A 14,004-nucleotide genomic window follows, 5' to 3' on the forward strand; every position below is an offset into this window, starting at 1 on the left:
TTGGGGAGAAGAAAAGCAAGGGACTGCTGTTCTTTTATAACTTTTCAAATTGTGCATTTATGTAAGAAACTTCTTTTCAATGAGGTAGTAAAATAAATACAAGTTTGCTGGGGGCAGTAGTTCATTTTATGAAACACATTTAGAGCATTTTGCCCAGTTTGGGAGCCCTTGCTCTGCTCTTATACTTAGTCATTATGTTCCTCCTTTTACCTGGTGTTACCCAATAAAACTTTGGTGTTTTGTGTTTTTTTTTCAATTTGCTAGCTCTTCAGTAGATACCAGAAAATTCATTAGGAGACAATGTATTGGAGTTATTTCGAGCCAGTTCAAGTCTGTGTGAGTAGGGTCAGTCCTATCTTTGTCATTTAGAAATCACGTGCTCTTAGGCAAGTAACTTCTCAGTGCCTTGCTTCTCTCATCTCTGACATGGCAGTGGGTGCCACGTGGGGTTGTTGATGGGCTAAACAGCTTAATCCACTCAGAGCTCTCGGAGCACTGTCTGGCACACAGCGATGGCTCAATAAATACTGTCAAGGGTACCCTCACTCTCCAAATAGGGAATGGAATCCATTATAATTACCAATGAGTATGGGGGAGATGATCAAACCAGGGATAGGTTCTGCAGGCTTTTTAAAAAATCAACTTTATTGAGGTTAATTTACATGAAACAACTCTAATTTTTATCATAAAATGCAATTTTAACTGTACAGTTTGATGAACTTTGATAAATATAGTACCCCTGTAACATCACTACAAGGAAAATGCAGAACAATCACCCCAAAGGGTTCCCTCACCCATGTGCCAGTCAGTTCCCATCCCCAACCTCTGGCTCTGGGCAACTCTTGGCAGCTCTGTCACTATAGACGAGATTTGTGATTTCTAGAGTTTCACACAAATGAAATCATGGTATAATCATACAGTACAATTCTCTTTTGTCTGGTTTCTTTGCCAAACATGTTTTTGAGATTTTTATCTATGTTAATACATGTATCTGTAATTCATTCCCTTCCGTTGCTTTTTTGTTTTTTCATTTACCTGTTGACAGGTATTCCAGTTTGGGGCTGTTATTACTAGAGCTTCTGTGAATATTCATCTACGGGTCAGTGTGGATATATTCACTTTTCTGGGAACACCTGGATCATAGGCTGAGTATATGTTAACTTTATAAGAAACCACCAAAATGTTATCTTTCTTTTTTTCATTATTTATTTATTTTTATCCTTCTCAAATTATTACTACAGTGGCTTCTCTTGTTGCAGAACTTGGGCTCTAGGCTCATGGGTTCAGTAGTTGTGACACATGGGTTTTGTTGCCCCGAGGCATGTGGAAGCTTCCCAGACCAGCAATTGAACCTGTGTCCCCTGCATTAGCAGGCAGATGTCTCACCATTGAGCCACCAGGGAGGTCCCCACCAAAATGTTTTCTGAAGTAGTTGCCCCATTTTACATTCCCACCAGCAATGTTTGAGAGTTCCAGGAGCTACACAACCACTAAAAAGGCTAAAATGAGAAAGACTGACAATACTGGTTTAGGGGATAGCTGACTCTGTTGACTTTGGGGTATATAGGATGCTCTTAAAATGTACTCCCATCACTCTCTTTGGATCAAAACCATTAAGGTTTGTTGCTTTCCAAAGGTTGATTTTGAACTGTGCTGCTGAAGACTCTTGAGAATCCCTTGGACAACAAGGAGATCAAACCAGTCAGTCGCAAAGGAAATGAATCCTGAATATTCATTGGAAGTTCAGTTCAGTTCAGTCACTCAGTCATGTCCGACTCTTTTCGACCCCATGGACTGCAGCAGCACGCCAGGCCTCTTTGCCCATCACCAACTCCTGGAGTTTACCCAAACTCATGTCCATTGAGCCGGTGATGCCATCCAACCAACTCATCCTCTGTTGTCCCCTTCTCCTCCAATCTTTCCCAGCATCAGGGTCTTTTCCAATGAATCAGTTCTTCGTATCAGGTGGCCAAAATATTGGAGTTTCAGCTTCAATATCAGTCCTTCCAATGAACACTCAGGACTGATCTCCTTTAGGATGAACTGGTTGGATCTCCTTGCAGTTCAAGGGACTCTCAAGAGTCTTCTCCAACACCACAGTTCAAAAGCATCAATTCTTAAGTGCTCAGTTTTCTTTGAAGTCCAACTCTCACATCCATACATGACCACTGGAAAAACCATAGCCTTGACTAGACGGACCTTTGTTGACAAAGTAATGTCTCTGCTTTTTAATATGCTGTCTAGGTTGGTCATAACTTTCCTTCCAAGGAAAAAGCGTCTTTTTATTTCATGGCTGCAGTCACCATCTGCAGTGATTTTGGAGCCCCCCCAAAATAAAATCTGCCACTGTTTCCACTGTTGCTCCATCTATTTGCCATGAACTGATGGGACCGAATGCCATGATCTTAGTTTTCTTAATGTTGAGCTTTAAGCACAAGCTGGAATCAAGATTACCAGGAGAAATATCAGTAACCTCAAATATGCAGATGACACCACCCTTATGGCAGAAAGTGAAGAAGAACTAAAGAGCCTCTTGATGAAAGTGAAAGAGGAGAGTGAAAAAGTTGGCTTAATTCATTGGATGGACTGGTGCTGAAGCTGAAGCTACAGTACTTTGGCCACTGGATGCGAAGAGCCAACTCATGGGAAAAGACCCTTTGCTGGAAAAGATTGAGTGCAGGAGGAGAAGGGGTCAACAGAGAATGAAATGGCTGGATAGCATCATGGACTCAATGGACATGAGTGTGAGCAAACTCCAGGAGATGGTGAAGGACAGGGGAGCCTGGTGTGCTGCAGGTCATGGGGTCACAAAGAGTCGGACACACAGGACTTAGCAACTGAACAACAGCAGCAAAGGTTGGTTGAGTTAGATGGAGTTTAGGGCGACTCAGGATTAAATCCTATCAGGTAGAAATTGTATGTTCCAATCTAGGTATTTTTCATAGTGTTTATTTCAGCCAAACAGCCCACAAAGCAGGCAATAGCTTTCAAGGGCAGAAATGTGAATATCCTACAACACAAAATTGATTTGGCTCATTTTAGGCAAGACCACTAGGTTTCAGCTTTCTTAAAAAAATTTTTTTTAATATTAGTTCTCTATTTGAAGAAAGTTTTAACCTGCTAGGACAAAATTTAAAAAAATTGAAATGCTATTTATTTGAAGAAAGTTTTAACCTGCTAGGACAAAATTTTAAAAAATTGAAATGCTATTTATTTGAAGAAAGTTTTAACCTGCTAGGACAAAATAAAAAAAGTTGAAATGCTATATTAGCAACTGGTATTATTTCTGTCACTTTTGCTATTGGCTAAACACGTGAAATGACTATTTAAGCCTGAACTTTTTATAGAGAGGCTATTACTAAAAGCTCAGCCTCTCTATAATACCAGTGCTAAATCAAATTCTGGAGACAGAGTTTGGAATGAAGTAGGAAAGGACAGCTTCATTGCTTTGCCAGGCCAAGGAAGACACACCAGGCTCTGCCTCGAAAAACTGTGTCCCTTACCCCAGAGAACTTGATGAAGGCTTTTGTGTTAGTGGGTCAAAGGTGGGGTCTCTGACAAGATGAGGGTGTGAGCAGAGTCTCAGGTGTTCAGTCTTCTAATCTTGATGAGCTTTTCTGGTCCCCTTAATCCTGCATCAGGTGTTACCTTGGCTACTCCTCCTTTGATTAGCAGCTGTTCCAATCTGACCCTCGGAACCCAGGGAAGGTCATGATGGCTGGAGTCTTGCCTACAAGAAATGGGGGAGAGAAAGGCCTCTGTGCCTGGGAGCCCCACAGGGCCCCACTTGTTTTCAAGGCTATATATTTCTTTTGGATGTAAAATGTGGTATCATTAACCATGATCTTTTAATTCATATGATTTTGCATGTTTTATCACATATGATACAGATTCCCTAGGGAGTCAATTTGTAACATTTTTTAACATTTGAGATACACAAAAACTGTCAGTCATCTAAAAAAATTCCTTACTTTCAGTTTTACTTGAGAATTTGATAAATCCTGATTTTGATCTGGCTTAGAAGGTAATGAAAAAGCAAAATTATATACTCACAGTTACTTAAGTGATATTATCCCCTGATCAGTTAAATAAAACATATACGAAAATACAATAATCTTTAGATGCCCTAAAGCTAATGCTTGACAAGCTCATTTAAAAACAAATGGGAAGACTTCCCTGGGTGGCCCAGTGGCTAAGACTCTACAATTGGGAACCCAGGCTCCAAAATGCAGGGGGCCTGGGTTCCATCCCTGGTCAGGGAACTAGATCCTACATGCCACAGGTAAGGATCCCATGTGCCACAACAAAGATGGAAATTTCCGTGTTCCACAGGAAGACCCAGCACAGCCAAATAAAGACAGAAAAAAAAAAAAAAAGACAAGTGAATTTTAAAAAACACGTGGGAATACACCAGCTCTTCACTGGAGAGCTTGGTCTTGTGGTCTTTGCACTCAGTCGCTCAGTCACGTGTGATTCTTTGCAACCTCGCGGACTGTAGAAGCACCTAGACTGAGAATGGATTCATGAAGAGCTGGGTAAAGAAAGTAAGCAACTACCAACAGGAAGAAAATGTTGCCCGTCTGGAGAAAAAAGAACTGCAGAATTAAATGGGTTTATTTGGGAAATTACAATTTTTTTAAAGTGAGAAATTTTTAAGAACTCTACAAACATAAGACTGTTGTACTACGTGGGACTCGTGCTACAACTAACCTGGAAACAACATTCAACAATATTCATATTAATGGTATTGATCTTAACAAAAGATACAAAATGCCGATCTAGACACAGGAGTCATGGGAGGAGCCCTGAATGGGGCAGAGTCTTTACAGCAGAGTCTCTGGCTCCAGGGGCAACCGCTGATCTGTGGCAGGTAGTTGGGTAATACGAAAGGAATAGGGACTACATCAGGAAATTGAGTCACATTTCTTTTTCTTTTTTTAACATTAAAAAAAAATTTCTTTTGGCGTGCTGGGTCTTCATTGCTGCATGCACACTTTCTCTAGTTATGGCGAGTGGGGGCTACTCTTCACGGCAGCGTGAGTTTCTCTTTGCCGTGGCTTCTCTTGTTGAGGAGCCCGGGCTCCATGGTGCCTGGTCTTTGGTGGTTGTGGCACACAGGCTTAGTTGTGGCAAGGCATGTGGAATCTTCCCGGACCAGGGATTGAACCCATGTCCCCTGCTTTGGCAGGTGAATTCTTAACCACTGGATCACCAGGGAAGTCAAATCACATTTCTTTTTTAAATTGTTCATGATTTAAAAAATATATGCGAAGACTACCTGCTCATTCTAGAAAACCTCCAAAATAAGATAGTTCAAAAGTAAGATAATTAGATAATCTCCTTTAGTTCCCCCACAGTCAAACACAAGTTACGCTTTGGTATATATGTGAAAGAAAAGTGTTGGTCACTCAGTTGTGTCCTACTCTTTGCAACCCCATGGACTGCAGCCCATTAGGCTCCTTGTGTCCATGGAATTCTCCAGGCAGGAATACTGGAGTGGGTTGCCATTCACTTCTCCAGGGGATCGTCCTGAACCAGAGATTGAACCCAGGTCTCCTGCATAGCAGGCAGATTCTTTACCATCTCAGCCATCAGGGAAGCCCTTGGTATATATACTTTCAGAGATATTCCCTCTGTGTGTGCTTTTCTATAAATGGGATTTTACTATATATGCTGTTCTGTAACCTGCCATTTTACTTCATATCTGGTGAACACCTTTCTTGCCTTATGAATAAACACTGTCAAAGGATGATTTCCACAAGTTTAAATTTTTGTGTTTATCATATAAACATATAGTGATCATGCGTCAGTTCCTTAATGAAGGAACCAGGAAGATGGAAACATTGGTTTAAAGGAGGAACAGAAATTTAGTCACTGAGGAAAAATATGCTTAAAGAAGACTTCTAGGAAACCATAAATCTTCTAGAAAGAAGCAAACATAGGCAGAACTCCTTTTTTTCTTTGTTGTTTTTTATTTATTTTAAAATTAATTTTTATTGGAGTATAGTTGCTTTACAATTTTGTGTTCATAGGCAGAACACTTTGACATAAATTGTAGCAATATTTTTTTGGATCTGTCTCCTAAAGCGAAGGAAATAAAAGCAAAAATATACAAATGGGACCTAATTAAACCTAAAAGCTTTTGCACAGTGAAGTAAATCCTCAAGAATATGAAAAGACAACCTAGTGAATGAGAGAACATATTTGCAAATGATATTACTAAGGGGTTAATACCCAAACTAAATAAACAATTCAACAATAAACAGACAACCCAATTAAAAAATGAGCAGATGAACTGAACAAACATTTTTCCAAGAAGACATACAGATGGCCAATAGACACATGAAAAGATGCTCAACATCATTAATCATCAGAGAAATGCAAATTAAAACCACAGTGAAATATCACCTCACACCTGTCAGAATACCATCAAAGCTACCATCAAAAAGAACACAAATAAATGTTGGTGAGGATATAGAGGAAAGGAAACACTTGCACACTGTTGGTGGGAATGTAAACTGGTGTAGCCACTGTGAAAAACAGTATGGAGATCTCTCAAAAAACTAAAAAGAGACCCAGAAATTCCACTCCTGGGTGTGTATACATAGATACACACACACATACATATGTGTGTACGTGTATGTATATGTGTACGCACTCATGTATGTATGTGTGTATATATGTATGTGTATATATGTATATATACATAGAGTGAACTAATTTAAAAAGATCCATGCACCCCAATCTTCATAGCAGCATTATTTATAATTGCCAAAATGTAGTTGTGTTAATGTTGTTCAGTTGCTAAGTTGTGCCCAACTCTTTGCAGCCCCATGGACTGCAGCACACCACGCTTCCCTGTCCTTCAACAGTGTGAAAGGTGAGAAATAGGAATCTGAGAAAACAGCTCATTCTTATTTGAAACAATTTGTCTGCAGATAATTGATTACAAGCATTTTTATTGTCTCAAAAGTGAGGAGGATTCTATGCAATCCAATTCAAAAATTCCCTCTTAACAAAGATAATTTGTAGGAGTATGGATGGTTGACTGGATCACTGACACTGATCATGTCAATTATTGCTTGGCTGGATTTTTTTGTTTTAATGACTGGTTAAGGATAGGGCTCCCCTGATAGCTCAGTTGGTAAAGAATCTGCCTGCAATGCAGGAGACCCTAGTTTGATTCCTGGGTCAGGAAGATCCACTGGATAAGGGATAGGCTACCCACTCCAGTATTCTTGGGCCTCTCTTATGGCTCAGCTGGTAAAGAATCTGCCCGCAATGCAGGAGACCTGGGTTCGATCCCTGGTTTGGGAAGATCCCCAGGGAAGTGAAAGGCTTCCCATTCCAGTATTCTGGCTTTGAGAATTCCACAGACTATAGTCTGCGGAGTCACAAAGAGTCAGACATGACTGAGGAACTTTCACTTTCACTTTAAGGATTATTAGACTGGTTAAAGGTTGCACTGCCTCTGAGACTGATGTGGGTTCTGGAAGGGCTCCTAAGTTCATTAAATAGTTTTTTGTTGTTGTTCAGTCGCTATGTCATATCTGACTCTGCGACGCCATGGATTGCAGCATGCCAGGCTTTCTCCTTCACTGTCTCCCGGAGTTTGCTCAAATTCATGTCCGTTGAGTTGGCAGTGCTATCTAACCATCTCATCCTCTGTTGTCTCCTTCTCCTGCCTTCAATCTTTCCCAGCACCATGGTCTTTTCCAACAAGTTACCTCTTTGCATCAGGTGGTCAAAGGATTGGAGCTTCAACATCAGTCCTTCCAATGAATATTTAGAGTTGATTTCCTTTAGCATGGATTGGTTTGATCTCTTTGCAGTTCAAGGGACTCTCAAGAGTCTTCTCCAGCACCACAAATCAAAAGCATCAATTCTTCAGCACTCAGCCTTCCTTATGGTCCAACTCTCATTAAATAGTTCAGCATTCATTTTTTAGCAGAAATGTTAATTTCTTACTGGAGATAGTAATGAAATAGATCCCAAAGTTATCCCTGGGTTTAAGGTTTTGAACTTTTTTTTTTTTTTTTTTTTTGCGCTCATCCCTACAGTGGGAGAAATAGAAAGAATCTGTCTCTCCCTATTCTGTCTAGATTGCTTGCCCTACTCTTTCAGTTCAGTTCAGTCGCTCAGTCGTGTCTGACTCTTTGCAACCCCATGAATTGCAGCAAACCAGGCCTCCCTGTCCATCACCAACTCCCAGAGTTTACTCAAACTCATGTCCATCGAGTTGGTGATATCATCCAGCCATCTCATCCTCTGTCATCCCCTTCTCCTCCTGCCCCCAATCCCTCCCTGCATCAGGGTGGTCTCTATTCATTTAAAAAAATGGCATGCTTATTTTGTGCCAGGTTTTGGCCAGTGTTGAGAAGACAGTGATGTGTTAAAACAGGCAGTCTTATCCTCACGAGGTTTAGTGTGCAGTTGGACAGAGCATGGGCATATTTATAACTTAAATTTACTTGTGTATAGTTGTAATTTTGAACTGTGCTTTGAAGCAAAGGAACAAGATAAATGTCATTTCAAGAGAGATCCATCTCAGACTTCAAAATCAGAGGCAGCACCTATGAAGAAGCGACTCTCGCATTTACCAGGACACGGGTTGGGTCTGGGGCTTGTCCAAAATCCTAAGGCAGGAGAGAGGTTGGCCCTTTGGAGGGTGGCTAAAGGACTGGATCCAAGAGGTGACATGAGATGAAGCTGGAGGCCGGAATGAGACACTGCAGCCAGCCAAGGTTTTGATCCCTGTCTTAAGAGAAAGTGAAGCCACTGAAAGGTTTCAAGCAAAGGAGTACATATGAGAAAGTTGGAAGGATATTTCAGTTTGAAAAAAAAAATCACTCCAGCTGCTCTATAGATGGGCAGAGTGGGGAAAGCAAGGCCAGAAGGCCATGTGACAAGACAAGAGCAGACAATAGCCTGGACTAGAGAGGTATACAGATCAGTAACCAGATAAGAGAGATCTAGGAAGTTAAGGTTACCAACATATGCCTGGGGTTTCAACTTTTCCTTGTACCTAAACCTGGTCTTTGATAGGCACAAGCTTCTATACAACTTTAGTTACACCTCCATGATTATTTTCCAAAATATGCTTAAGTAATTAATCATTTCCCTTACTAGAAAGTCAACTCTTTGAGGGCAGGGTTGCATGGAGTGGAACTTTTCTTCCATACATTGTTGACCTGCAAGCTATGTATCTATTGGGTGCTCAATATATACACATAATTATAAAGAGTACATATGCTATGCTATGCTAAGTCACTTCAGTCGTGTCCGACTCTGTGCGACCTCACAGACAGCAGCCCACCAGGCTCCCCCGTCCCTGGGATTCTCCAGGCAAGAACACTGGAGTGGGTTGCCATTTCCTTCTCCAATGCATGAAAGTGAAAAGTGAAAGTGAAGTTGCTCAGTCATGTCCGACTCTTAGCGACCTCATTGACTGCAGCCTACCAGGCTCCTCCATCCATGGGATTTTTCAGGCAAGAGTACTGGAGTGGGCTGCCATTGCCTTCTCCAAAAGAGTACGTAAGATTCTCCTATACTTTCCTCCTTTCTTATTACTTACCATAATTGTAATTAAATAGTTATTCATATAATTATATATTATTTAACACACCTCTCACTAAACTGTAAACTCCATAAGGACAAGGGTAGGGTCCATATCTGTCTTGGTTATTGCTTTATCTCAATGCTCCACACTGCACCTGGTACTCAGTAAATATTTGTGAAAGAATCCTTCTGTTAAGTAAAAGTTTCAACCAAACATTTATATCATGCTTATTTTGTGCCAGTCTCTGTCTTAGTGTCTTACAAACATTAGAACAGTTTTTCTCATTACAACTTCATTGGGTATATATTATTGGTACCCCTATTTCACTGATGAGGAAACTTAGGCAGGAAGATTAAGCAACTTCTTAGGGAGTCCATCTTATGGACCAATACATGGACCTTGTCTAGGACAGGACCTAGGCTAGGCACCGAATAAAATCATGGTTAATATTTTGGGGCACTAATGGTAAAGAAACCGCCTGCCAATGCAGGAGATGCCAGACACGTGCGCTTGATCCCTGGGTCGGGGAAGAGCCTCTGGAGAAGGAAATGGCAACACGCTCCAGTATTCTTGCCTGGAAAATTCCATGTCCATGGGGTCGCAAAGAGTCGGATAGGACTGAGCACAAAGGATAGGAGAGGATAATATTTTTTGAGTACCAACTATAATACACATATCAGGTTTGGAGTTAGGGGCTTTACATGGTATTTTTTTAAGCCTCACACTAAGGTTAGGCAAGTTAGGTATCCTTAATCGCCCTCGATTATTATGGAAATACGTAAAGGTTTGGCAGATTCAGTTTCTTGATAGACGTCACTAGCTCAGTGGAGGAGGAGACAGTGGCATCGTTCAAACGCAACCTTTCCTCTTCCGAGCAGGTCCCCAGGACCTGCCTCTCCGCAAGGCCTGGCCCCGCCCGCCGTCCCCTCTACGCCTGCGCGCTCCCCGCGCCTGACCCCCGCCCCCGCCGCCGACTCGCCAAGCGCAAGCGCAGTGCTTCTCCATGTGGGCGCGAGCCGTCATCCGGCCCAGCTGAGCAGTGGCACGTAAACCTCTAGGTTGCAAGACCCTCCTGCCCGCCTGCACCGTCTTGCTGTAGCCCTCCTCTCTCGGTCTTCCCACCCCCACACTCCACCACAGCGCACTTCGCAATGGGCAAGAGCCGGACGAAGCGCTTCAAGCGACCTCAGTTCTCGCCTACGGGCGACTGTCAGGCCGAGGCGGCGGCGGCGAACGGGACGGAGCCAGAGGAGGACGACGGGCCAGCGGCGGAGCTGCTGGAAAAAGTGAGGCGAGGGCTCGCCGGGGCCGCGCAGGGAGGGGCGGGGGAGCAGGGGCGCCGAGGCCCCAGCCGTGCCGCGCGCCCCTGCGCGTGCGCTCTGCTGTCCCCCTGACCACTTACTCTGTCCCGCAGCTTCAGCACCCGAGCGCCGAGGTTCGCGAGTGCGCCTGCGCGGGGCTGGCCCGGCTGGTGCAGCAGCGGCCGGTGCTCCCGAGCCTGGCTCGCCGGGACGCCGTGCGCCGCCTCGGGCCGCTGCTGCTCGATCCCAGTCTGGCGGTGAGGGAAACAGCGACCGGCGCACTGAGGTGAGCGGGGAAAGGGGATACGGGCTGGTGCCCTCGGATCCGGGCATTGGCGTCCAGCCAGCGCCTCCTGTGCGCCTGGCACCGTCGCTCATGGATTTCATCCTCAGTGCTCTTGTCTGAGGCACAGCTCGGGAGGGCCAAGAACTGGCTATGCTCTCCTGTTTGCAGAGGAGGGATCTGAACTCAGGCTTCGGATTCCGGAGGACCTCATGAGCCCCGGACTACCCGTATTCCATCTGTCCGCCTGACTGCTTCAACTGCAGTAGCCATCTGCCAAGCGTCCTCTGCTCAAGGCTTATTAGGGCACGTTGTACCCTCCCCAAGGAGACCTCATAGAGTCCTGAGGTTCGGTGAACTCTTCCATTGTATGTGCCAGATTTTCTAGATGCGAGGGATTTTGAGAAAGCAGGACACTGAACAAGACAGCCAAGATCTGTGCCTTCACAGAACCATGTTGATGCAGACAGGGAACTAGTAACCAGATGGAACGTAATATTAGGTTTTAAGAGGTGGTATGGAGAAACCAAGGAGGTGATAGCCGGAGGTGGGGAGTTACTTTAAATTGGATAATCTCTAGATAACATTTGTGAGCTAAGAGCTGAGGTAGCCTAGAGCCAGAGGTGGACACACAAGGGGAAAAGCATTCCTGACAGGGAGTGGCAACAGCAGAGGGCTTGGCATGGTTAAGGAAAGGGAAGGTTATGTGGCTGAGCAGAGTAGAGGGTGCACATTATAGGGATTGCAACTGGAGATAAGGACTCAGTGGTGCAGAGCTTAAGGACCTATTCTAAGCTAGAGTGACTGGTCTAATTTGCCTTTTCAAAGGGCTGGTAGCTGCACTGAGAATGGACTGTAGAGGGGGCCAGAGTAAAGTTAATATTTGTAGTTCTCATCAGATCAGATTAGATCAGTTGCTGAGTCGTGTCCGACTCTTTGCGACCCCATGAATCGCAGCACGCCAGGCCTCCCTGTCCAGCACAAACTCCCGGAGTTCACTCAGACTCATGTCCATCGAGTCAGTTATGCCATCCAGCCATCTCATCCTCTGTGGTCCCCTTCTCCTCCTGCCCCCAATCCCTCCCAGCATCAGAGTCTTTTCCAAGGAGTCAACGCTTCGCATGAGGTGGCCAAAGTACTGGAGTTTCAGCTTTAGCATCATTCCTTCCAAAAAAATCCCAGGGCTGATCTCCTTTAGAATGGACTGGTTGTATCTCCTTGCAGTCCAAGGGACTCTCAAGAGTCTTCTCCAACACCACAGTTCAAAAGCATCAATTCTTTGGCCCTCAACCTTCTTTAACTCTCACATCCATACATGACCACAGGAAAAACCATAGCCTTGACTAGACGGACCTTTGTTGGCAAAGTAATGTCTCTGCTTTTGAATATGCTATCGAGGTTGGTCATAACTTTCCTTCCAAGGAGTAAGCGTCTTTTAATTTCATGGCTGCAGTCACCATCTGCAGTGATTTTGGAGCCCAGAGAAATAAAGTCTGACACTGTTTCCACATCTATTTCCCATGAAGTGATGGGACCGGATGCCATGATCTTCGTTTTCTGAATGTTGAGTTTAAAGCCAACTTTTTCACTCTCCACTTTCACTTTCATCAAGAGACTTTTTAGTTCCTCTTCACTTTCTGCCATAAGGGTGGTGTCATCTGCATTATCTGAGGTTATTGATATTTCTACTGGCAATCTTGATTCCAGCTTGTGTTTCTTCTAGTCCAGCATTTCTCATGATGTACTCTGCATGTAAGTTAAATAAGCAGGGTGACAATATACAGCCTTGACGTACTCCTTTTCCTATTTGGAACCAGTCTGTTGTTCCATGTCCAGTTCTAACTGTTGCTTCCTGACCTGCATACAGATTTCTCAAGAGGCAGATCAGGTGGTCTGGTATTCCCATCTGTTTCACAATTTTCCACAGTTTATTGTGATGCACACAGTCAAAGGCTTTGGCATAGTCAAGAAAGCAGAAATAGATGTTTTTCTGGAACTCTCTTGCTTTTTCCATGATCCAGAGGATGTTGGCAATTTGATCTCTGGTTCCTCTGCCTTTTCTAAAACCAGCTTGAACATCAGGAAGTTCACAGTTCACGTATTGCTGAAGCCTGGCTTGGAGAATTTTGAGCATTACTTTACTAGCGTGTGAGACGAGTGCAATTGTGTAGTACTTTGAGCATTCTTTGGCATTGCCTTTCTTTGGGATTGGAATGAAAACTGACCTTTTCCAGTCCTGTGGCCACTGCTGAGTTTTCCAAATTTGCTTGTATATTGAATGCAGCACTTTCACAGCATCATCTTTCAGGATTTGGAATAGCTCAACTGGAATTCTATCACCTCCACAAGCTTTGTTCGTAGTGATGCTTTCTAAGGCCCATTTGACTTCACATTCCAGGATGTCTGGCTCTAGGTCAGTGATCACACCATCGTGATTATCTGGGTTGTGAAGATCTTTTTTGTACAGTTCTTCTGTGTATTCTTGCCATGTCTTCTTAATATCTTCTGCTTCTGTTAGGTCCATACCATTTCTGTCCTTTATTGAGCCCATCTTTGCATGAAATGTTCCCTTGGTATCTCTGGTTTTCTTGAAGAGATCTCTAGTCTTTCTCATTTTGTTGTTTCCTTCTATTTCTTTGCATTGATCGCTGAAGAAGGCTTTCTTATCTCTTCTTGCTATTCTTTGGAACTCTGCATTCAGATGTTTACATCTTTCCTTTTCTCCTTTGCTTTTCGCTTCTCTTCTTTTCACAGCTATTTGTAAGGTCTCCCCAGACAGCCATTTTGCTTTTTTGCATTTCTTTTCCATGGGGATGGTCTTGATCCCTGTCTCCTGTACAATGTCACGAACCTCATTCCCC

General features: G+C 43.5%; 1 protein-coding gene across 1 annotated transcript in view; it reads left to right on the forward strand.

Moving 5' to 3' along the window:
* The first annotated feature begins 10,564 nt into the window (after window positions 1–10,564).
* The window catches only part of HEATR3 (HEAT repeat containing 3), a 39,462-nt gene continuing 36,022 nt past the window's right edge, over window positions 10,565–14,004 (forward strand). Inside the window, exons 1-2 of the mRNA NM_001078021.2 lie at window positions 10,565–10,845; window positions 10,974–11,146. Of these exons, the coding sequence (NP_001071489.1) occupies window positions 10,711–10,845; window positions 10,974–11,146 (308 nt within the window). The 5' untranslated portion in view covers window positions 10,565–10,710. The remainder of the gene's footprint in view (window positions 10,846–10,973; window positions 11,147–14,004) is intronic.

This window comes from Bos taurus, chromosome 18, assembly GCF_002263795.3.
Source record: "Bos taurus isolate L1 Dominette 01449 registration number 42190680 breed Hereford chromosome 18, ARS-UCD2.0, whole genome shotgun sequence".
In the NCBI taxonomy this organism is placed as follows: Eukaryota; Metazoa; Chordata; class Mammalia; order Artiodactyla; family Bovidae; genus Bos; species Bos taurus.